Genomic DNA, 23,394 nt, shown 5'->3' on the forward strand with positions numbered 1-23,394 from the left:
ACAGGCATGAGCCACCGCACCCGGCCAAATTAAACAAATTTAAATTGCACGCCTCCTGACCAAATAAGATCTTCAAAAGATGTTTATCTAAGAAATTAGATGTTTACTTCATTGAGACTTCTCAAAAGTTTTGTTGGATCTGCTGTAAATTAGTTTAAATTTAAAAAGCAGTTGAATGAAGTATATAAAATAACTTAAAGTTGTGTTCCCATAGACGAAGGCAATTTTTTTTAAAATCGTACTGGGACTACAGATGCACGCCACCATGCCCGGGTAATTGTTGTATCTTTTTTAGTTGAAACACAGTTTTTGTATGTTGGTCAGGCTGGTCTCCAACCCCTGACTTGAAGTGATCCGTTCGCCTCGGCCTGCCAAAATGCTGGGATTATAGGCATGAGCCACTGCGTCCAGCCTGGAGGCTGGATTTAGAGTGGTTCCACTGCAAGAATAGCGTTAAGCTTTATCAAAAGGTGGCATTGCAGCACGGGGTATCGAGAGTAACTGGCAGACAGAATGGGGGCATCCTGGGCCCTTTGGGGATGGGAATTTATTCTGGACCTCAGAAGAAAGCGGGATATGGAGGAGACATAATTTGATGGAGGAGGCCTAGCTCCATTTTGGGTGGGCTGTGGGGGTAGGGGGTAGCTGATTTAGCCACTCATTCATTCATTCTTCACCAAATATTTTGAACACCTGTCATATGCCACATGCTGTGTTGAGAGTACAGTGATGAGCAAGACAATGGTTTGGCCCTTCACAGAGTTGTCACTGAGGTGAGGGAGGCGTTCTCACCAACATTCCTTCCGGAAAAATCCCTAGAGACCTGACAATAAAAGAATCACACACAAAATGGCCCAGATCACCTCTTGACGTGGGGAGGTCAGGCTTTAGAGATGTTTATTTAATTCTCAGCGGATTTGAAGGAACATATCAAGGAATCCAAAGCACCAGTGCAGAATCCCACAGCTCAGGGAACCTGGGCCAAGGAGGCTTTTTGATAGAGGGAAGCAGAAGGAAGAGGCAGCTAGGAATGAGGATGGGGGAAGACTACAGCAGTGTGTGACTGTGGTCTACAACAGGCACAAACCTCAAAAATAGCATTCAACGTGAAAGCAACCAGACACAAAAGATCACATATTACGCCTGTAATATCAGCACTTTGGGTCACTGAGGCGGGTGGATCACCTGAGGCCAGGAGCTCACGACCAGCCTGGCCAACATGTCCCTACTAAAAATACAAGAAAATTAGCCAGGCATGGTAGCACATGCCTGTAATCCCAGCTACTTGGGAGCTGAGGCAGGAGAATCTCTTGAACTTGGAAGGCAGAGGTTGCAGTGAACCAAAATCGCACCACAGCACTCCAGCCTGGGAGACACAGCAAGGCTTAGTTTCCAAAAAAAAAAAAAAAAAAAAGTCAAATATTGTGTGATTCTGTTTATAGGAAATATTCAGAACTGGTAAGTCCATAGGGACAAAAACCAGATTATCAGGGGCTGAGATGAAAAGGGGAATAGGGTATGGGGAGCGACAGCTTGAGAGGTATGGGTATTGTGGGGGGAGATAATGAAAATATTTGGAACTAGGAGAATCACCTGACATCAGGAGTTCGAGACCACCTAAAAATACAAAATTTAGCCTGGCATGGTGGCAGGGGTCTGTGATCCCAGCTACTCCAGAGGCTGAGGCAGGAGAATCTCTTGAACCCAGGATGTGGAGGCTACAGTGGGCCAAGATGGCGCCACTGAACTCCAGCCTGGGTGACAGAGCGAGCCTCCATCCCAAAAAGAAAGAAAATGTTTGGAACTAGATGGTGGTGGTTGTATAGCTTTGTAAATGAACCACATGCCACAAAATTGTACACTTTAAAATGGCTAATTTTCTGTTATGTGAATTTCATCTTAATTTTTAAAATTATATATATATATATATATATATATATGGCCGGGCACGGTGAATTTGGAGGCGGGGATCATTGATTCAGATTCGAGACCAGCCTGGCCAACAGGTGATACAAAAATTAGCTGGGCACGGTAGCGCATGCCTGTAATCTCAGCTACTAGGGAGGCTGAGGCAGGAGAATTGCTTGAACCCCGGGGGTGGAGGTTGCAGTGAGCCGAGATCATGCCACTGCACTCTAGCCTGCGCAACAGAGTGAGACTCCGTCTCAAAAAATATATATATATATACACACACACACATACATACAAAATTTTGTATATTATAATTTTCAATAATCTCACTCCTCCACTCACTCGCAGTGTGATCTCAGACAACTGGTGCCATGGAGGGGAAGGAAGCTGGCTTGCAGCAGGTCTCTTAGAGGCAGGAAGTTGCGGGAAGTCAGAGCCGTTGTCTACAGAGGCGGGGACACTGAATGACCCCGGAATCCTTTGACCCTCTTCCCTCAGCCCCTTCAGCGGGGCAGGAAGCGGATCTGGTATGTTGGGGGTATTTTGCCCACACCACACTCCTGGGGTGTCAGGTCAATGTCTTCAGGAGCCATGGGGCTGGCCACGGAGAAGTTCTGGAGGATGGTGGTGAAGAAGAGGAACAATTCGGCACGGGCGATGCCTTCACCAAGACAAATCCGCTTCCCTGTGGGCACAGAAGGTCACCAGCATGGGCACAGGGCAGGTGCATACTCTTCGTTCTGCCATGTCCCTAAGCCCAGACACCTATGTCCATTGCAACAGATTTGCATAAGACTGGCCTTTAACCTACAATTCAGGGTGGACTTTTAGGAAGCTGCTCTGAAACCAGGTGCAAATCTTTGAGTGGATGTGCCATGTTCATTTCTCTCTCTCTGTCTCTCTCTCCCCCCCTTTTTTTTTTTTTTTTGAGATGAAGTCTCTCTCTGGACTGTGCTCCAGGCTGGAGCACAGTGGCGCCATCTCGGCTCACTGCAACCTCCGCCTCCCAGGGGGTTCAAATGATTCTCGTGGCTCACCTTCCCAAGTAGCTGCGATTACAGACACCTACCACCACGCCTGGCTACTTTCTTGTATTTTTAGTAGAGATGGGGTTTCACCATGTTGGCCAGGCTGGTCTTGAAATCCTGACCTCAGGTAATCCACCCACCTTGGCCTCCCAAAGTGCTGGGATTACAGGCGTGAGCCACCGTGCCCGGCGCCATATTCATTTTTCTAGTAGAGAGTTTGTAGCTTCTGTTAGAGTTCCAAAGGGTTTGGTGACCCCCCAAAGAGTATAATAACCCACTTCTGGTTGTGTATGTGTGTGCGTGCGTGTGCCTCTACATGTGTGAGTGTGAGCACATTTATGACAACATTCTTAGTGTCTTCACTTCTCATATGGGGAGAATGACACCTCTCTCAAAGGGCTCTTGTGAAGTTAAAGGAGACAATTGTAAAATTCTTAGAATAGCACTTAGCTTGTGCTAAGGAGCCTTAAGATTTGGTTATCGCCTTGTGTTTGTTTCTGGGGGTATGTGTGGGGTATGTGTTTCTGGCCATGTGTCTGTGTCTGTGTCTCTAGGCTGTCTTCTAGTCTCAGCCTGAGATCCACAGGCTTCAAGAGCTCAAGGGATAAAAAACCCAAATTGTATATAAATTGTGAATGGGACTGATGCATATGAGACAGGGAAGGTCTATGGCTTTCACCGATTCTCAGAGGTGCAAGGAACCCCCAGTAGGTTCTAAACCACAGATTTGGAGAAAAATGAGAACAAAGGGAGCTGGAAAAAGCTGAGGCAGAGACAAAGGGAGCCTTTCCCTTCACTTCAATGTTTCATAATCTGCAAACCTTGGAAAGGCCATGTCAAGTGTGAGTTTTCAGGCATTCCCTATGCCTGTCAAGTTGTTGGACAAGTGTGTCTACGTGGAGGTGTCTGGAAAGGGGTCCATGTCCCTTTGGCACATCCAGAAGGTGGGTGACATGAGCTTAGAAACAGGCAGGTCTCTGGGCTGGTTCTTCTGTAACTCTTTGTGTGACCTAACGTTTTCCACAACAGCCTGAGGCTTGTTATCTCCCTCCCATCACGCCCTCCCCATCTCTGGGGCAGTCTGTTTGGACACCTTTCGAATTTCTTTGGCTGCGGTACCCTTTTGGCTCGGGTTATACCTTTCTTTCTGCCCCTGACAGCCCTACCCATGTCTTTTTCTCTGTCTATACCTGTCAGACACTGTGCCTCTTCTTTTCCTCTCCTTTTTTTTTGGCTTTCTTCCATCTTGCTTAACTTCCTATCTCCGTCTATTTGAATCTGACTCCTCGCCAATCTCTGTTTCTCTCTCCTTATTTCTTTTCATCTCCCTCTAAAGAGACCTTATTTGTCTTGTTCATTCTTTCTTCCTCTCTTCTTATGTCACTCTCTCTTTTTCCTATCTCTTACTCTGTTTCTCTCCTTTCCCTCCTTCTTTCTCCCCTCCTCCTTCCTTTTCCTCCTCTCTCTCCTCTTATTGCTCCTCCTCCTCCTTCTTATGTGGCTCTCTCTCTGTGTCTCTCTCTCTCTTCCTCTCCGTGTACTGTCTGATGTTCACCTGCTGTCTGTCTTTCTGCCACTGTCCCCCCATCTCTATCCTTCAGGGTGTTCCCTCTTTGTCCCTAACTTTGTTTCTCGGCCTCATTATCTTTGTTAATTATCTGTCTCGGCCCTTATTTCCCTACATCTCTGCCTGTCTTAAAACAAAATAGCAGGCCGGTCGCAGTGGCTCATGCCTGTAATCCTGGGACTTGGAGAGACCAAGGCAGGCATATCACAAGGTCAGAAGATCAGGGCCATCCTGGCTAACACGGTGAAACCCTGTCTCTACTAAAAATAAAAAAAATTAGCTAGGCAGCATGGCACAAGCCCGTAGTTCCAGGTACTTGGGAGGTTGAGGCAGGAGAATCACCTGACCCTGGGAGGCAGAGGTTGCAGTGAGCTGAGATCGCGACACTGCACTCCAGCCTGGGCAACACGGGAAGACTCTGTCTGAAGAAGGGAAAAAAAAGAAGCTTAAGATAGCAAAATTTAGAGAAGACACTGATCCTCAAGCCATCACCCCATGTGTTCCTCACTGTCATTGAAGATAAAATGTGGAAGGAGGTCACTGTACTGCACAAAACCAGGGGCTGGGCCAGGACCCTGGATCACTGAAGTCACTGATGAAACTCAAGACTGGGGATTTGTTTCTGGGGCCTTTCATGGATGGTGCATGTTAAATTAAATTAAATTTGGCCTAAAGCGGCCTCCCTGCATAACAAACTGTAACGTAACTCAACATGTAAACAAACTGCAATGTAACTTGAGAGTATGTTCTTGTAACAAGTAACCTTGGACAATCAGAGCAGCCAAGCTTCAGCCAATCACAGGCTGCAAGCTGCCCAGACATGCTCAGATAAGGCAAACACAGAGCTGTAACCAATCAGGCTGTTTCTGTACCTCAGTTCCTTTCCCTGTGGATAAATAGTGCCTGACCACATTGCTGGGTGGAGCTCTCTGAACCTTTCCTGGTTCCATGTGCTGCCCAATTCATGAATTGTTTCTTTGCTCAAATAGACTCTGCTAAGTTTAATTTGTCTAAAGTTTTTTTCTTAACCAGCCAAAGAGTGGAGGAGGAGAACTGGGACAAGTCAGAGCACGTCAAGACCTTCTTCACCTCCCCAGTGCTAGACCATAAATCCAAACTCCTCCCACAGCCTTCAAGGTCCTGCCCAGCTGAGCCCTTTGTCTTATTCCCTTCTGCAATCTACTCCCAAGGCTCACTGGACTTCCTATAGGTTCTCAATGGTACCATCACATTTTCACCTTTGGCCTTTGCCCTTGCTGTTTCCTTTGCCTGAAACACACTTTGCAATGGTTGATTGATGCTCACCCATGAACATGTTAGCTTGGAAGCCATTTCCTCTGGTAAGCTTTTCCTTACTGACCCACCACAAGATTAGCTAGTATTCCCTATTTTGTGCTCCCAAAGCTCCCTTTAGAGCACTTATCACAATTATGTCTAATTATAATAATAATTGCCCTTGTGAGCATGTCCTTTGTGCCAGGCAGTCCTAAGCATGTTGCGGACATTCATTCACTTCATGAGATGATTATTTTATTATTATTTGATGAATGCCCATCTTCCCTGCTGGACTTTAAATTTCCTGGGGCAGGAACCCTGTCTCTGTGTGACTTGTTTGATGCATTATCTTCAGCCCCCAGTACAGCACTGGGCTTACGGTAGTGCTCAACAGATTTTTTTCTTTTTAAGAAAATGAATTCACTGAGGTTTAGAGATGTTAAAATACTTGCCCAAGGTCCTGCTTGCCTAGATGTGCCTTTGGGAATGTAACCTTCTTTCTCAAGCCTCCTTACAGGTTTGCAGTGAAGATGGAACAGGATAAGGCAGGTGAAGCAATCGGAATATATTAAGTACCCAATTAATAAGGACCTCTCATTGTTTTTCTCAAGTTGAGGTTAGTACTTGCCCTCTGGTGTCTGGGAAAGAAACTGTGGGTCCAGCTTACCTAAGGAGAAGGGGATAAAGGCTTCATTCTTTTTCAGTGCCCCATTGGCATCCAGAAAGTGGTCAGGATTGAAGGTGTCTGGTTTTTCAAAGTAGTGTGGGTCATGGAGAGCAGTGCTCAGGATGAGAAATACTTCCGTGTCCTGAGGGAGGATCACAAGATCAAAAGATATTGGCATTCCCTGCCCACCCTCCTCACACACCCCACAAAAAAGAAATACAGAAAACAAAAACAACGGGACTCAATTAAGAAGCTAACAAAAGGTTGAGTTTGGGGATTAAGAGAATCCAGGATGCCCATACAGGAGGGATATGGGGGTCCAGCCAGTCTTACCTTGGGGATGATGTACCCTCGGAAGCTGGTGTGTTGGGTGACAATGTGGGGCACACCCATGGGGAGAAGGTCGGCAAATCTCTGAATCTCATGGATGACTGCCTCTGTGTATGGCATTTTGGCTCGGTCCTGAAGCTCTGGAGGGCGATGTGGGCCAATCACCTGTTCAATCTCCCTGTAGACTCTCTCTGCACAGAAAAGAAGACCAATGAATCTCATTTTAAAGAGGCATTTAAGGCCAGGCATGGTGGCTCACGCCTGTAATCCCAGCAATTCCTTGAGGTCAGGAGTTCAAGATGAGCCTGGCCAACATGGCAAAATCCCGTCTCTGCTAAAAATACAAAAAATTAGCTGGGTGTGGTGGTGCACACGTGTATTCCTAGCTACTCAGGAGGCTGAGGCAGGAGAATCACTTGAACTCAGGAGGTGGAGGTTGCAGTGAGCCAAGATCGTGCCACTGCACTCTAGCCTGGGTGACAGAGCAAGACTCCATCTCAAAAGAAAAAAAATTTTTTTTAAAAAGAGACCTTTCAGCAGGAACACTACTTTCTATTAACCAATGAAAAACCTATAGTAAAGGGTTAGATCCTTGATACCCCTCAAAGTAATCAGCATGGGGTGAGGGGAAGAGGGAGGAAGCAACAAGAATTCTCACTGTTTTAAATCTAATGAATATTATGGATCCTCTTCCCACATGCACAGGTACACACACACACATGCACACACACAACACGATTTTGCATGGAATTTCAGATTAAGAACTCCAGCCTGCAAACCTCTCAAAACACCCTCTCTAAGATGAGTAGAAAATGAACTAATATTTATTGTGTTTATAATATAGGTGAGACACTATTCTTGGTCCTCAGGTATATAACAGTGTAATAGAACAATAGATGAATCCATGAAGAACTGGATAGATAAATAAACACATCAATCAATCAGTCAATAGATCAATTCATGGATGGAAAGATTGATAAATAAATGAACAAACCAATAAATGGATGTGTATATTTACTTATCAATTAATAGATTGATTAATTAATCACTAATGAATGGTCCTTAGACAAAGAAATCAATGAACCCAATTAATGAATAATCACATGAATGGCTAGATTTATGGAAGAGCAAGTGAATAAGTAAATTAGTGAAGTATGAGCAAATAAAGGAGTAAATGGAAGGCTGGATTGAATGATAAATAGATCAGAGGTGAATAAACGAGTGAATTATTGTGATAAATGAAGGAAAGCATGGATGGATTAAGGGTGAATTGAAAGGTTGACTGATGGAAGGATAAGAGTGGAACCTAGTTCATAGAAGGATGGATGAATGCATGAATGAATGAATGAATGAATGAGCCAATGAATCAATGACAAATAGTCCATCAACATATCACTGTTTCAAAGGATCAACTTGTGGATCAAGTAATCCAAATAAATCAATGACAGTATATGTCCTTAGATGAATCATAAATGAAAGAATCAGTAATTATACATTCTTTAATTAATGAATTAAAGAATGAATAGATGAAAAGATAAGTGGATGGATCGATTTTTAAGTGATGGCACAGAAAGTCAAATATTGCATGTTCTCACTCATAAGTGAGTGCTACAAAATGTGTACACATGGACACAGAGAGAGGAATGATAGACAGTGAAGACTCAGAAGAGTGAGAGAGCAGAAGGGGGGTGAATGATGAGAAATTACTTAATGGGTACAGTGTACACTGTTCAGTTGATAAATACCCTAACAGCCCAAACTTGACCACTACAAAACCTATGCATGTAACAAAACTGCACATGTACCCCCTAAATTTGTACATCATGAGGTCAGGAGATCGAGACCATCCTGGCTAACACGGTGAAACCCCATCTCTACTAAAAATACAAAAAATTAGCTGGGTGTGGTGGCAGGCAACTGTAGTTCCAGCTATTCGGGAAGCTGAGGCAGGAGAATGGCGTGAACCCTGGAAGCGAAGCTTGCAGTGAGCCGAGAGCATGCCACTGCACTCCAGCCTAGGTGACAGAGAGAGACTCTGTCTCAAAAAAGACAAAAAAAACAAACAAACAAACAAACAAACAAACAAAAACCTTAGAACAAAAAATCCTTAAGTGATGGAAGAAAACAGTGGGAGAACGCATGGACAGATTCTTCATGCGTCCATGTATCCAACAGAATTGGCTTGGTTGGAATCTAGCCCAGAGCCTACAGTGCTCCCGGAATAGGAAGCCAGCATCCCCTCTCTCATCCAGGTGGTACCCATAGCCCCATTTCTGCAGCCCAGAAGACTCCCTTGACTGGCTGTCCCTGGCCCACCTGCGACATGAGGGTATTTGAGCATGAGCAGGAAGCCGTAGCGGAGAGTGGTGCTGGTGGTCTCAGTGCCAGCAAAGAAGAGCGAGAGCGTGTTGAGGATGAGGTTCTGGTGGCTGAATTCACTGTGTGGGTTGGATTTCTCCTGCGTCCACAGTAGGGAAGGAAGGGGAGGGTCAGGGGAGGTTGTAGCCTTGCTGTGCACATGCCTGTCTCCCTGGCTGCCCTCCGTTTGCCTAAAGGTCTTTGACACTATCTGGCCCAGTTTGCTTTTCTCTGTCCTCTACACGTCCAGCCGCATATCTCTAACTCGTCTCTCTCAGCCTCTTTTTACTCTGCCTGGTTCTGTTTTTATCTCTCTCCACATCTCTTTGATGTGTTTCTGTCTTTTTGTCTCCCAGTCTCTTTCTGCCTCTGTGAGTTTTCTCTCTTGTTGCTGTATTTTTGTCCCTTGCCCCGAATTCCTTCCTCAGCCAGTCTTCTCTCTCTCTCTCTGTCCTTCATTCTGTCTCCCCACCTCCCCTCTCTCTCCATCTCAGTTCCTCCTCCCTATTTTCTCCTTCCTTTCACCTCATCTTTCTTTCCTTCCTCATCTGTTCTCCTCCCTTTCCCTATTCTCCCCTCCCTAGTCTTTCTTCTTCTCTCCCCATCTTCCTCTTTCCTACCTTTTCTCATCTCTCCATCTTGCCCTCCCTCCCCTCCCTTCCTTTTTTCCTCTCCCAGACCCCACTTTTTCCATGTGGAGCAGGTAGGTGTCAATGAGGTCCTTGGGGGCGCTGGGGTCTAGGGTTTCACGGTGCTTCTCCACACTGTGGCCAACGTAAGCATCGATTTCCTGCAGGTTTTTGTAGACTTGCCTGTGTGCCCCAGGAAAGTATTTCAAGAAGCCAGAGAAGAGCTCAAACAGCTGCAAGAAAGAAGGGGTGGTGAGGTTTGCCTAGGGCTGAGCTAGCAGGTCACAGGGAGAGGGCACCTCCTGGGCCCCAATCCCTCCATGGGAACCCCACTTCCCCACTGCCCTCTGTCTCTGAACCCCTCACTCACTGACTCTATGTCTCCTTTGATCTATCTCACATTTACCTCTTTCTGCATCTTCCTCCCTCATCCTTCTGTCTTTTTCTTGGCCTCTGCCCCATCTCCCTGCCTCTCTCCTTTCTATCTCTCTTAGTCTCTGTCTCACCTCCTTTTCTCGTGTGCCGTGGATGTTCACCTCACCCCCACCTTCCCTCTCCTTCTCCCTCTCCCTGACCTGGCCGAATACAGAGCTGACGAGTGAAAAAGTCTGGTAGAACAAGTTCAGCATCCTCAGGAACTCTTGATCTTGGTAGTGGAATCGTTTTCCGAAGACAATGGAGCAGATGATGTTGGCGGTAATGGACTGGAAGAGGAAGGTGGGGTCCACGAGGGCTCCTAGGAAGAAGCAGCAGGTCAAGGACACAGACTGAAGTGCCTGGGGAACATCAGGCTGTCGCCCTCTGTGTGTGATTGTCTGCCATCGGCCAGTAATGGTAAGCATGAGAATAACCATAACAGCTAATTATGTACCAGCACTTCACACGTAATTCCACTGAACTCTCACTACAACAATGTGAGGCAGATGCAATTTGATTATTAGCTCCAATTTATAGATGGGCAGACAGAGAGGTTGAGTAATTTGACCAAAGTTGCACAGCTACTCATTACTGAGGCCGGGATTTAGACCCAGGCAACCCAGCTATCGAGTCCATGAAGCCGGTTCTCACTCTGCACCTCCTCTCAGGCCCCACCTCTGACTCTGGGAGTGAATACAGTTAAATCCCAGGGGTAGGGGCTGGGCAGAGTAGGTGTTTAATCAATTGCTTGTATAAATTAAAAAGCCCTGGGTGGGCACAGTGGCTCATACCTCTAAACCCAGCACTTTGGGAGCCTGAGGCAAAAGGATCAGGAATTCAAGACCAGCCTGGGCAACATAAGGAGACCCTGTCTCTACAAAAAAAAATTAAAAATGTAGCCAGACATGGTGGCACATGCCTGTAGTCCCAGTTGAAATAGCCCAGGGGGCTGAAGTGGGAGGATCACTTGGGCCCAGGAGTTTGAGGCTGCAGTGAGCTATGATCATGCCACTGCACTCCAGCCTGGGTACAGGGTGAGACCCCGTCTCTAATTTAAAACAAATAAAAAACCATCTTTCCACCCCTACTTATTACTCCCCCTTAATCTCTTCTTTCCACATCTAGGGCTCTCCAGTCTTCTGGGCATTATTCTGCACTTGTTAAGTGATACCTGTATACACCAGGCTCAGCACTGGCCCCAGCTGGAGGGAGGGTGGTCTGTGAGCACCCAAGAACGTCAGGTTAGTGCAGCCTCTCTCTGGGTCTCACTTGCCTGTCTTCTCTCATTCCTCTGCAGACCTTTCCCTAAGCCTTGTCTGTCTGTCTCTCTAATTTTCTCTGCCTCAATTTCTCTTTGCCTTTGTTTCTTTCTGTCTCTGTGTGCGTATATTTGTCTCCTCCCTGTCTTTTTTTATTTTATTATTATTGTTATTATGTTTGGAGACGGAGTCTCACTCTATCATGCAGGCTGGAGTGCAGTAGTGTGATCTTAGCTCACGGCAACCTCCATTTCCCACGCTCAATCGATTCTTCTGTCTCAGCCTCCTGAGTAGCTGGGATTAAAGGCACATGCTACCAAGCCTGGCTAATTTTTGTATTTTTAGCAGAGATGGGGTTTCACCATGTTGGTCAGGCTGGTCTTGAACTGCTGGCCTCAAAAGATCCACCAGCCTCAGCCTCCCAAAGTGCTGGGATTACAGGCATGAGCCCCGTACCCAACCTATATTTGTTTGTTTTGGTCCCTCCGTCTGTCTCTTTCCTCCTGCCTGTGTCACTGTTTCTTCCTGTCCTTCTCTTCAGTCTTCTTGTCCCTGTTTCCCTATAGCTCCTGGGTCTCTACCTCCCCACGCAGCCTCCGTATTTACATCCCAGAGTCTCTTGAGAAATTTTGATAAGAAAGATGGTAAACACCTGGCATGAATGAGATGGAGGTGCTAGCCAGAGACCCTTCACCTACATGTCCCACAGACATCAAGTTATGGAGAACTCAAAAATAACCTAGTGCTTCTTTGATGACCCCTCCAGCTGCACCCGGGCAGAACACCCCACCTGGCCTGTCTGCTCACTGCCAGCTCATCAGCACTTCACTCAGGGCAAGGAAAACACAGGTCATTATTTGTTAAATGTCTGTAGTTTTTTTCTTTTACGTAACTTCTGTTTCTGACTTTGACAGACACAATTGATCCATGAAATTATATGTCTTTGAGGGTTTGTTTGTTTGTTTGAGACAGGATCTTGCTCTGTTGTCCAGGCTGGAGTGCAGTGGCACAATCACAGCTCACTGCAGCCTCAACCTCCTGGGCTCAAGTGATCCTGTAGTCCCACCTTAGCCTCCTGAGTAGCTGGGACTACAGGCACACACCACCGTGCCTGGCTCATTTCTTTTCTATACTGTGTAGAGACAGGATCTCATTATGTTGCCCAGGCTGTTCTCCAGCTCTTGGCCTCAAGCAATCCTCCTGACTGAGCTTCCCAAAGTACTGGGATTACAGGCGAGAGTCATCACATCCAGTCTCTTTGAGTAACTCTTGGACATTATACACCTGGCATCTCTCTCTTTCCCTGGCTCTCTGTGTTTCCCTCCTGCCCATCCCTGTCCGTCTCTATTCCCCTGTCTCTATCCCTCTCTGTCCCTATCCCTCTGTCTGATGGTGTCTCCAGTTTTGTCTGTCTCTGTCTCTGCCCATGTATACCTCTCTGTCTTTCTATTCCCGTGCCTGCATCTCTCAGTGTTCCATTGTCTTTCTTTCCTATTCGTGTCCCAGGACTCACCCTTGGATTTTCGAAGCTCCTCTATCAGACACTGAGCCTCCTCCTGAATCCGCTCCTCCACACTCCGCTTTCCCATCCCGAAGTCCCTCATGGTGGTCACAGAGAATCGCCGAAGCACCTTCCAGCGGTTTCCATTGGCAAAGATCACACCTGGGGTGCAGGGGAGGTGTGGGTTGGTTGGAGAGGAAGTTGGAAGAAGGCTCTGAGTCCTTCTTCCCCCCATATACTCCCTTCCCTGATGCACCCCCCACCCGCCCCCTCCCAGTGCCTCTGAGGCCCTCACCATATCCCCGGAAGAATGGGTCGACCATGGCGATTTTTCCCCGGCCAGAGAAGGCCTCAGCCTTGTCCACCAGGGCCTCCCGTATGGCCTCTACTCCACACAGCATGACCACGGGCCTCGGTCCCAGGTGTACAGTGAAGACGTCCCCATATTTCTCTCGGAACTGCCAATCACATCCACACCAGGGGTGGCTGTTAGTCAGCATACACCTCATTTGTAAAACTATCAAAATACTTACATACCAGATTGGTAATTAGCCCCTCCCCAACATCCGCCTCCCCAGGCTGCCCTTTCCCCTGCCAGGACCCAGCAATTAAGGGTTAACAGTTAACGGTGTCCAAGGGAGAGAATACAGTCACGGATTCTTAGTTTCTGTTTCTGGTTGGGCCAGTAAAGCCCCTTCCTCATCCTTCTTTTCTGTGTATCACTGAAGACAGAAACTGAAAACCATGGCTTCAGGCTGCTAAAAAGCTAAAACAAAACAAAACAGAACAACAACAACAAGATAAGGTGGGTTGGACAAGCTTAGGTTAATCGGTGGCCCAGCCAGGGTCTGCTCTGATTGGCTTGTGCCCTAAACAGTAAAGATGGTTGATAAAATACGATTAATATCACCCCCACCCCATACTTCTTATGATCTGTGGTTTTGCTTTTTGCAGTTTCAGTTACCTGCAGCTAACCGCAGTCCGAAAATATTAAATGGAAAATTCCAGAAATAAGCAATTCGTAAGTTTTAAGTTGTGCATCATTCTGAGTAGAATGATGATGTCTTTCACCATCCACTCTGTCCCACTCCGGACATGAATCATCCTTTGTCCACCATGTGTGCACTGTGTATACCACCCCCCCATATAATGTGATTGTACAGGAAAAAAAAGAGTGTGCATAGGGTTCAGTATTATGTGGGGTTTCAGGCATCCACTGGGGGTCTCAGAACATATCTCCAGTGGGTCAGGTGGGATAACTGTGCAGCCACTTTGGGAACTGCTGGGCAGTATTTCCTGAAGCTGAACAAATGGGTACCCAGGAAACCAGCCACTTCACTCCCAGGTACATGCCCAGCAAAAATGTGTATGTGTGTTCACCAAAAAATGAACAAAATATTCACAGAAGCTTTCTTAATAAAATGCTCATCAACATAGATATAGACAAACAGTGAGGGTTCTCACAATAGAATAGTATACAGCAACGAAAAAGAACAAACTACAGCTACACAGGATAACGTGGCTGAAACTCACAGGCATAATGTTGAGTGGAAGCACCTAGGCACAAAAGAGTCCATGCATCATAATTTTACGTGCATGAAGTTCAAACACAGGGCCAGGCGTGGTGACTCACATCTGTAATCCCAGCACTTTGGGAGGCTGAGACGGGCTGATCACGAGGTCAGGAGTTTGAGTCCAGCCTGACCAACATGGTGAAACCCCATCTCCGCTAAAAATACAAAAATTAGCCAGGTGTGGTGGCTCTCGCCTGTAGTCCCAGCTACTCGGGAGGCTGAGACAAGAGAATTGCTTGAGCCCGGGGAGGCGGAAATTGCAGTGAGCCAAGATCGTGCCACTGTACTCCAGCCTGGGCGACAGAGCAAAATTCAATCTCACAAACAAACAAAAACAAAAAAGAAGTTCATACACAGATAAAATCAACCCATGATCAAGATGGTAGGCGGATAGTGACTAGAAAAGAACAGGGTGCGGGGTTTCAGGGTATTCTTGCTACTTGGCCTGCATGTCAATGACATGAGTACGTTCAGTTTGTGAAAATTCATTGACGTGTGCGCTTTTTACAGTGATGTTCAACTTCAATAGAAACTTGACATAAAAGTCATAAAATTTGTTAAGTTTACTTACAAATGCCCTGCATTGATCTCTGCAAAGCCCCTTCACTGGACTTCTGGACTACATGCTTAGTCCACTTAACAATTGTTTCACTGCCCCACAAGCCAGGGTAACCCCACTAAAATGTAAAATAATTAATATCCATATGCTCGCCAAGGCCTACAATACTCCCACTTTGCTGAGAATAATATCTGAAGTCTCCACTGATGGTTCACATGGTCCTACATGACGTGGCCCTATTACCGCTCTGACTTCTCCTCCCACTCATTCCTCCATGTTGTTGTCTGATATTTTTCCTGTTTCAGGATTCTTGCAGCCACCCCTGCCTCCTTCTAGTGCCTTCCACCTGAATCTTTCATTGTCCCTGCTCAGAAAAAAAACAAGACAGTCTTCCCCTAACCACTCAATCTAATGTAGTTCTCATCACTTTCTGAAATATCCCCCTGCTTTAGTTTAACCGTAACTTTTGCCCACCTAACATTTCCTTATCTGTTTATTTTTTGCTTATCTGTCTCCACCAATGGAATGTCCATAAGCACAGTGACCTCATATGTCTTGTCCAAGATGCCACATCATCAGTTCCTAGAATATTTCCTGGTACATAGAAAGTGCCCAGTGAATTGTTATTGGATTCGTGAATAAATGAATGAGTGGATCAAGGTAGTTGCCATTTAATGAGCACTTATTTTATACTAGCTGTATGCAATATCCCATTTAATCCTCACAACCACCTTAGGGGCACATATTCTCATTGCCATGATCTTAATTGACAGAAGAGAAAACTGTGACTTAATGCGTAAGAGTTGAATCTGAGACACGAGCCCGCATCCCTCTGACTCCAAGAGGAATCTGGAAGCTTAATTGGGAAATGGAGAAGCAACAGCGCCACCTTCCTCAGCCTTGACACACACTTGCTCATGCCCTCCCTCTTTCCCCCACCCCCAAGAGATGTAATCATAATAGACAGTGGTGAATACCTAGAGGATCCTTGGAAGGTTTATGAAAGAGTTTTAGGGAGTGTGTGAAGCCTCACAACTTTATGCAAACATGTATGTGCCTTTTTGGAAAAGAGGGGGCCACAGCTTTAATCAAACTCTCAGAGAATTTCATAATCCACAAATTGTTTAGCAGCTTTAGTCTAGGAGGGCTTTGGAGGCAGACCTCCTGCTGGAGCTCAGCTTCCCCTTTTCCCAGTGGTGTGCCACTGGACAAGTGCTTTCCCCAGGCTGAGCATCACTATCGCTACTTTTTTTTGTTTGTTTGTCTTTGTTTGTTGTTTTTGAGATGGAGTTTCACTTTTGTTGCCCAAGATGGAGCGCAATGATGCAATCTCGGCTCAGGGCAACCTCTGCCTCCCGGGTTCAAGCAATTCTCCCGCCTCAGCCTCCCGAGTAGCTGGGATTACAGACATGTGCCACCATGCCTAGCTAGTTTTGTGTTTTTTAGTACAGACAGGGGAAGGGGAAGAGGAGCTGGAAGGTATTGTCAGTGTTCTAATTCTCCCATTGGAAAGTGGGTTGATTGATTAGTAATAATAAGTAGATAATTAATCATAAAATCATGCATGGTAAGCAGTGATAAGCCAGGTAAATACTGAGCAAGTGTCAGTTGCCAGTATAGGGCATTATGTGTACTGTTGATAAGCACTCCCTACCCACACTCCTTTCCTGCTCTTCCTCTCTCCTCCACTCTCCTGGCACTGACATGGGCTAGTCTGCTCTCTCTCATTGGCACAGCAAAATCTATTTGATTCGTGCCACCACCTCTTTTACCTCATTCTTTCAGTGGCAGGCAGGTACCCAAGGATGTAACAGAGGATGGCGGAGAAGAGTGAAATTCTACACCTGCGGCTCATACCCAGACACCACTTCATGCCCATTCACCCCTCCAAGGACAGTGCCCCCATGCAGTGCCAATTCAGAGACAGGGTCTCAATCTGTTACCCAGGCTGGAGTGCAATGGCACCATCAAATTACCTATGATAACCTATTTAATGAACCAGTGTTATGTACCTGAATTAGAGAAGCACAAATTGCTACTTATGGTATTAAAATTTGTACTTAAGAGTCTGTAATTCCAGTGTGAAGCATGCACTCATGGAGACACTGAATGGCCACCTGGTCCTTCCTGAGTTCTTAAAATTTCCATTACTAAAAGCTCTGCATTCCGTGACTCATCATAGAAGAGAGAAAATGATCCAAACTACGAAAAAATATTGGTGAAGTGACTGTTCTAAGATTGCTAAGTGGTTTATAACTAATATTTGGTTTATCAAATCCATAATTCTAGTAAGACAACAAAAACCTCAAGTGATATATTTCTGGCACTTGGTAGATCATTTGAACACTTGAAGATGGAGTTAATTCAACTGCCAGCTTCATTGCATGTTTTCTGGTTGTATTAAAGCGTTTCTATGCATAAAGATCAATCAATGCCATAAAAGTAGATAAAAGGTTATTAGAAAATGTATTTCCTTACTGGGCGTTCCTGGAGAACTCTCCAGTGATAGAGGTACTTGTTTCATTAGACAAGTGGTAAAACAGTTAAAGAAGGTATTGAAGAAGGAATTAATGAAATCAACCATAACCTAATAATAGTAGTAATAGAAATTTTAAAATCCTCTTAAGGTTGCTGCAAAGTATGGCTGCATCTTACATTCAAGTTAAAAGAGAATATTAACAGCCCGTCTTCTCTCTGTGGACGGTGGACCTTATCTATACTCCCTACTCCACATTCTTCAAAGTTTATTACAGGCCCAGTGAGTTCCTGCACAGCTGCAGGGTCACAGGACCGATAAGGTTAGGTTGCAAGACATGTCTTTCTCAAGATGTAAGAAATGTTATTTAACTGCTTTGTTTCTCCCTTCTGAAACTGGCTTCCTGCCTCATGTAGTTCCCACCTTAATATGCTTAAAAGTAGAAAAAGCCCTTTGTTCGGGGCTCAGACTTTCTGGATGTATGTCTGGCTGAACCGGTGATCATCTTAATTTAATAAACTCTCCTGAACCTTTTTCAGTCTCTCCAGTCTTTGATTGTCCTGCAACAGTATTACAAACAAGTATCATTAGGCAAAGCATGCTGAATTGATTGGAGTCCCTTGGTCTAAGGTGTTATTGATTGCTGGCAATCAGATCCACTCCTACTGGAAAGACAGAGATAGATCTCTTGTAAAATAGTAATAGAAGGCCTATGCCTCTAATAATACAATCTCATGTATCTCCCACTCTTATAAACTCTGATATGACTCAATAATGCAAGGCTATAAGACTTTATGCCAAACCATGTTTTCACCAATTGATGACACATCAGTTGATGACAACCAGACCTTTCATGATCTAGAATTTAGAGGTTGGGCCCTTTGGAAATGACACCAGAGAAACTGTCCTGGAGCTCCATTGGAAGGGACCAAACCAAGTTCTTCTAAGACTGTCCTTGGACTCCACTGGAAAGGACAATGCCAAGTTCTTCTCTGTAGCAAAATGTCAGGGTCTTGGATCTTGGATCCACATCTCTCCATTGGAAAGGACCCTTCTAGACTCCTAGAACTGTATGTCTGTTGGAGACCTTAAGGCAAAGCTGACCAGGGAGGTTTTTCCCCAGAAGCAGTTGGCATCGTATATGTGGACAGCTTTTCCAAGATTGTGGATCAAGATTTCTCTTCCATCGTGAAAGTGTTATCTTTTATCCTTTCTTCCCCATTTCTTGCTGTCCTAACCCTTTCCCTTTCCTTACAAGAAAATCCATAGGACTATAATCTGTGAATAGCTTTAGCAAAGGCTTATACTCTAGCAAAACAAACAAACAAACAAAACAAAAAAAAACAAGCAGTTGTTGAGTTTGTGAGCCAATGCCCCAAAATCAGGAAATAATTTCACTGATGCCAATGCCTCTTCGTGTTCCCAATGAGAATCACCCAGAAACCTCAAAGGAGGAGTGGAAAGCTGGATCTTGATATTCTAGGCATCATGGCCACTTGATTTTTTGCACTCACTAGAAATATTTGGTAATGATTGTCTTATTAGTTAGTTAATATAATATAATAACAGTATGTAATAACATACTATTAACTAGCTAATAACATAATCACTACCAAATATAGAAAATGTATCTGAATGACGGCTGCAAAAAGCATATTTTGCTTCCAGGCATCCCGTATGCAAGACCTGGCGACTACCTATGTGGGTATGGGTAATTGCGTGTGTAATGTTACTGGATTAAATATGGTAAAGTGGCCAGGCATGGTGGCTCATGCTTGTAATCCCAGCACTTTGGGAGATTGAGATGGGAGGATTGCTTGAGGACAGGAGTTCAAGATCAGCCTGGTCAACATAGCACGACCCCAACTCTATAAAAAAATAAATAAATAAGTAAATACAGTAAAGTCTCTTTCCAACTAAATGTGGTTATGCACCCTCTCAGCATGCTAGAAAAAGACCACAAAAAAGTAAATTTCCCACCTTGTTCAGGAGCTATGCAGACTTATGTGTAAACAAATCTAACTGATCTCTGCTCTAATGCCAGTAGGTGACCCTCTTTTCCAACCCCACAAGTGCCTACCTTGAGTATCCTGAGGTTTGCTTACTCTGTTCTTTCTCCTCACTGGTCCAGAATTTGCTCTGTGGCCTAGCTCACCGCTGCTTTCCAAACTGTTTTCCTGAGCGTCTCCTAATACCTCCCGTAGTTAAAAGCCAAAACAGTCAATAACTGAAATTACTATCAACCTCAAAATTGATGAAGATAAGTTGGTTTCTGTTCAGAAAAGTTTCGAATTGGGTTCCTGGGTGCTCACTCTTGGTGGTATTTGGGTGACAGTTGTATGGAATCTGAGGCTAATTTATACATTAAGGGACATCTTGAATTTTGTAGCCAATTGAACCTCCAAGGAGTTCTGATGGGTAGAAGCCACTCTCCAAAAAGGAGATGAGAACATTTGTGGCAACAAAAACGCTTAATGGAACATCACGCAATTTTAGATCTTCTCTATGCCCATCTTGGAGGCTTGTGTATGGTGCTGAAGAAAACCAAATATTGCTCTTATCTTTCCAGTGAATTCGCTAGTACAGATAATTTAAAATGTGGCTGACATGCTGTTTCTCTAGACACTGCCACCAAATACACTAAGGACATTTCTCAGGGGAAAGAAACAGATATGTGTTTACAGGTGCAGCTAACAGTTGGTTTGCAAGCATCCTGAATGGTGATGATAAGTGATATGGTTTGGTTTTGTGTCCTCACCCAAACCTCATCTTGAATTGTAATCCCCAGGTATGGAGGGAAGGACCTAGTAGGAGGTAACTGGATCCTGGGGGCGGTTTCCCCCATGCTGTTCTTGTGATAGTGAGTGAGTTCTCACAAGATCGGATGGTTTTATAAAAGGATCTTCCCCCTTGGCTCTCTCTCTTTTTCCTGCTACCTTGTGAATAAGGTACTTGCTTCTCCTTCACCTTCCACCATGATTGTAAGTTTCCTGCTTCTCATTCACCTTTTGCCATGAATTGTATTTTCCTGGGGCCTCCCCAGTGGAACTGTGAGTCAGTTACATCCCTTTTCTTTGTAAATTACCCAGTCTCAGGTATGTCTTTATAACAGTGTGAGAATGGACTAACACAGCAAGCCTGGCTACCCCAAGCTTTTCTACTCTTAATGTTTCTTCCAGTGGGTCTCCAGGATACTATGATATGTGTTACCAGGCCAACTACAAATGAATGCCTCTATAAATCAAGTTATTTTATAGCAAGCTCTGGTCCTTAATCACCATCATGCCCTGAACAAAATCTATGACCAATTGGACTCTAATACTATTGAACTATCTTTATTGTCTGACCTTTGAATTATTCTATTTTGATAGTTTGGTTCATGGACACGCTCAAGTTAAAAGAGACTATTAACAGCCTTTCTTCTCTCTGTGGACAGTGGACCTCATCTATACCCCCAAGTCCACATTCCTCACAGTTTATTACAGGCCCAGTGACTTCATTTTCTTTGTATTACCCTCCTGAGAGCCATCATAACACTCTCCCTGTATTTTCTCAAGAGTCTTGGCGGGGGGCGGTGGCTCACACGTGTAATCCTAGCACTTTGGGAGGCCAAGGCAGGTGGATTACTTGAGCCCAGGAGTTTGAGACCAGTCTGGGCAACATGGCAAAACCCTGTCTCTACAAAAAATACAAAAATTGGCTGGGCATGGTGGCATGGACCTATAGTTCCAGCTCCTTGGGGGGTTGAGGAAGGAGGATCACCTGAGCCTTGGGAGGTCAAGGCTGCAGTGAGACGTGATCATGTCACAGCGCTTCAGCCTGGCTGATAGAGTGAGGCCCTGTCTCAGAAAAAAAAAAGAGTCTTAAATGCTCATATGCAGCCATTCTTTGTACATCCAATGGTCTCATTACAGTGGGAACAACAAAAACATGAGGAAAACATAAAGAATCACTCAACTACTTTGACGTTGTCCGTTGTGAATTCCATACTGAGAGCAGACAAGTCCATTATGATGGTGACAGAAGTAATGTTGATGCCCAAGGTTTGGGTCAAAATTTTGAGACTGACCAAAAGGGGAGAATTGTCTAATTAAATTAAATTTGACCTAAAGCTCTCTCTGCGTAGAGTGAACTGCAACCTAACTTGGGAGTATATTCTTTTTTTTTTTTTTTTGAGAAGGAGTCTAGCTCTGTCACCCAGGCTGGAGTGCAGTGGAAAGATCTTGGCTCACTGCAACCTCTGCCTCCTGGATTCAAGTGATTCTCCTTCCTCTGCCTCCTGGGTAGCTGAGATTACAGGCACGCACCACTATGCCCAGCTAATTTTTGTATTTTTAGTAGAGACAAGGTTTCACCATGTTGGCCAGGCTGGTCTCGAACTCCTGACCTCAGGTGATCCACCACCTCAGCCTCCAAAAGTGCTGGGATTACAGGCATGAGCCACTGTGCCTGGCCCAAATGAATATATTCTTGTGACAAGTAGCCAAGTGTTGGCTAATCAGAGCAGCTGAGCTTTCAGTCCACACAGGCTGCAAACTGCTCAGATTGTGACCAAGTAAGGCAAGCTGTGATCTGTGGCCAATCAAGCTGTTTCTATATGTCACCTCCTTTTTCTGCCTGTAAATACCACTTGACCATACTGCCGTGTGGTGTCTTTCCTGGTTTAGGGAGCTGTCCAATTCATGAGTCACTTCTTTGCTCAAATAAACTCTGCTAAATTTAATTTGATGTTTTTCTCCTAATAATACCACCCATCATGCTTCACTATGCTCCGTACTCACCAACCATCCCCGTGCCACCCCTGACTCTCGAAGTCTGCCTCATTCTGTTTGGTGAAGGATCCCCAAGTACCAAGGCTAGAAGCAGCCCACTCTCAGACCCCATTCATCTGTGTCTTACCCTCAGAAAGGATTTGAGTAGGCCTCTTCTATCCATCTGCAGAAGGTTCCCCAAAAGGGGCAGAGGACGGGGCCCTGGTGGGAGGCGGCCATGGGTGTTAGGGTGGCGCTGAACCAGGAGTAGCAAGAGGCCTGTGAGGAGTGCAAGTAAGAGGAGGACGCTGAGTTCCATGGTCCTGGTCTGACTGCCCTGCACCCCACTGCAGCCTCCAACTGGGCCTTTTATCCTGACCCTGCCTCTCCACCCAGTTATGAAATTTCATCCATTCCCCACCTCCTTTTTTCATCATTGTCCAGGAGCATTAGCTTAGAAAAAGTTGTTAGGGAACCCAGACTTCCTGCTTGGGCAACCCAGTGACCTGACGCCCATCCCTTTACCCACTCTGTAGATATTGGCAGGGATACAGTGGTAGAGATATCAAAGTCCACATGAGCAAGTGAATGTGTGGGTGTGTGGGTACGTGTATGTCTATTTTTGTAAGCATAGGTGAGCTTGCACTTTTTTACTTACCTTTGTCTATTTGTCTGTGCTTGCATGCATTTGTCCATGCCTGCTTGCATCCGCGTATGTGCTTATATGACTTTTATATGTAAAGAGATGTTTGAATTTACGCAAATGTGCTGGTGTATATTTCTGTGGTTGAATCTGGGGGTGCTTATGTGTGTATCCTTGCATGTGTGTGTGAGCTTCCTTGTATTTATGCAGTTTTATATACGAAAGTACATTTACATTTGTGTATTGGGGAGATGGTGGTAGTGCATGTTCAAAACTGAGAGCCTGGCTGGGTGCGGTGGCTCACGCCTGTAATCCCAGCACGTTGGGAAGCTGAGGTGGGCAGATCACTTGAGGTCAGGAGTTCGAGGCCATCCTGGCCAACATGGCAAAACCCCATCTCTACTAAAAATACAAAAATTAGCCGGGCGTGGTGGTGGGCACCTTTAATC

General features: G+C 45.3%; 1 protein-coding gene across 1 annotated transcript; it reads right to left on the reverse strand.

Annotated features, from left to right (window-relative positions):
* Positions 1–866: 866 nt before the first annotated feature.
* Positions 867–22,645, reverse strand: LOC116480657 (cytochrome P450 2B6). The gene is made up of 9 exons (XM_032172846.2): positions 22,451–22,645; positions 13,238–13,400; positions 12,955–13,104; positions 10,341–10,501; positions 9,822–9,998; positions 9,095–9,236; positions 6,782–6,969; positions 6,449–6,590; positions 867–2,596 (listed from the first exon to the last, which is right to left on the reverse strand). Exons 1-9 carry the CDS (start codon positions 22,619–22,621, stop codon positions 2,415–2,417), a joined length of 1,476 nt encoding a protein of 491 aa, XP_032028737.1. The 5' UTR covers positions 22,622–22,645; the 3' UTR covers positions 867–2,414.
* Positions 22,646–23,394: the final 749 nt, after the last annotated feature.

This window comes from Hylobates moloch, unplaced genomic scaffold (assembly GCF_009828535.3).
Source record: "Hylobates moloch isolate HMO894 unplaced genomic scaffold, HMol_V3 SCAFFOLD_13, whole genome shotgun sequence".
NCBI classification, from domain to species: domain Eukaryota; kingdom Metazoa; phylum Chordata; class Mammalia; order Primates; family Hylobatidae; genus Hylobates; species Hylobates moloch.

Bases quoted from the DNA above. Each gene is read 5' to 3' on its own strand.
- LOC116480657 (XM_032172846.2), bottom strand. From the start codon at position 22,621: ATGGAACTCAGCGTCCTCCTCTTACTTGCACTCCTCACAGGCCTCTTG. The intron at 13,105-13,237 runs GTGAGGGCCTCA...CCTGCACCCCAG, and splicing joins CCCATTCTTCCGGGGATATG to GTGTGATCTTTGCCAATGGA. The intron at 9,237-9,821 runs GTGGGGTCTGGG...CTGTGGACGCAG, and splicing joins ACCTGCTCCACATGGAAAAA to GAGAAATCCAACCCACACAG.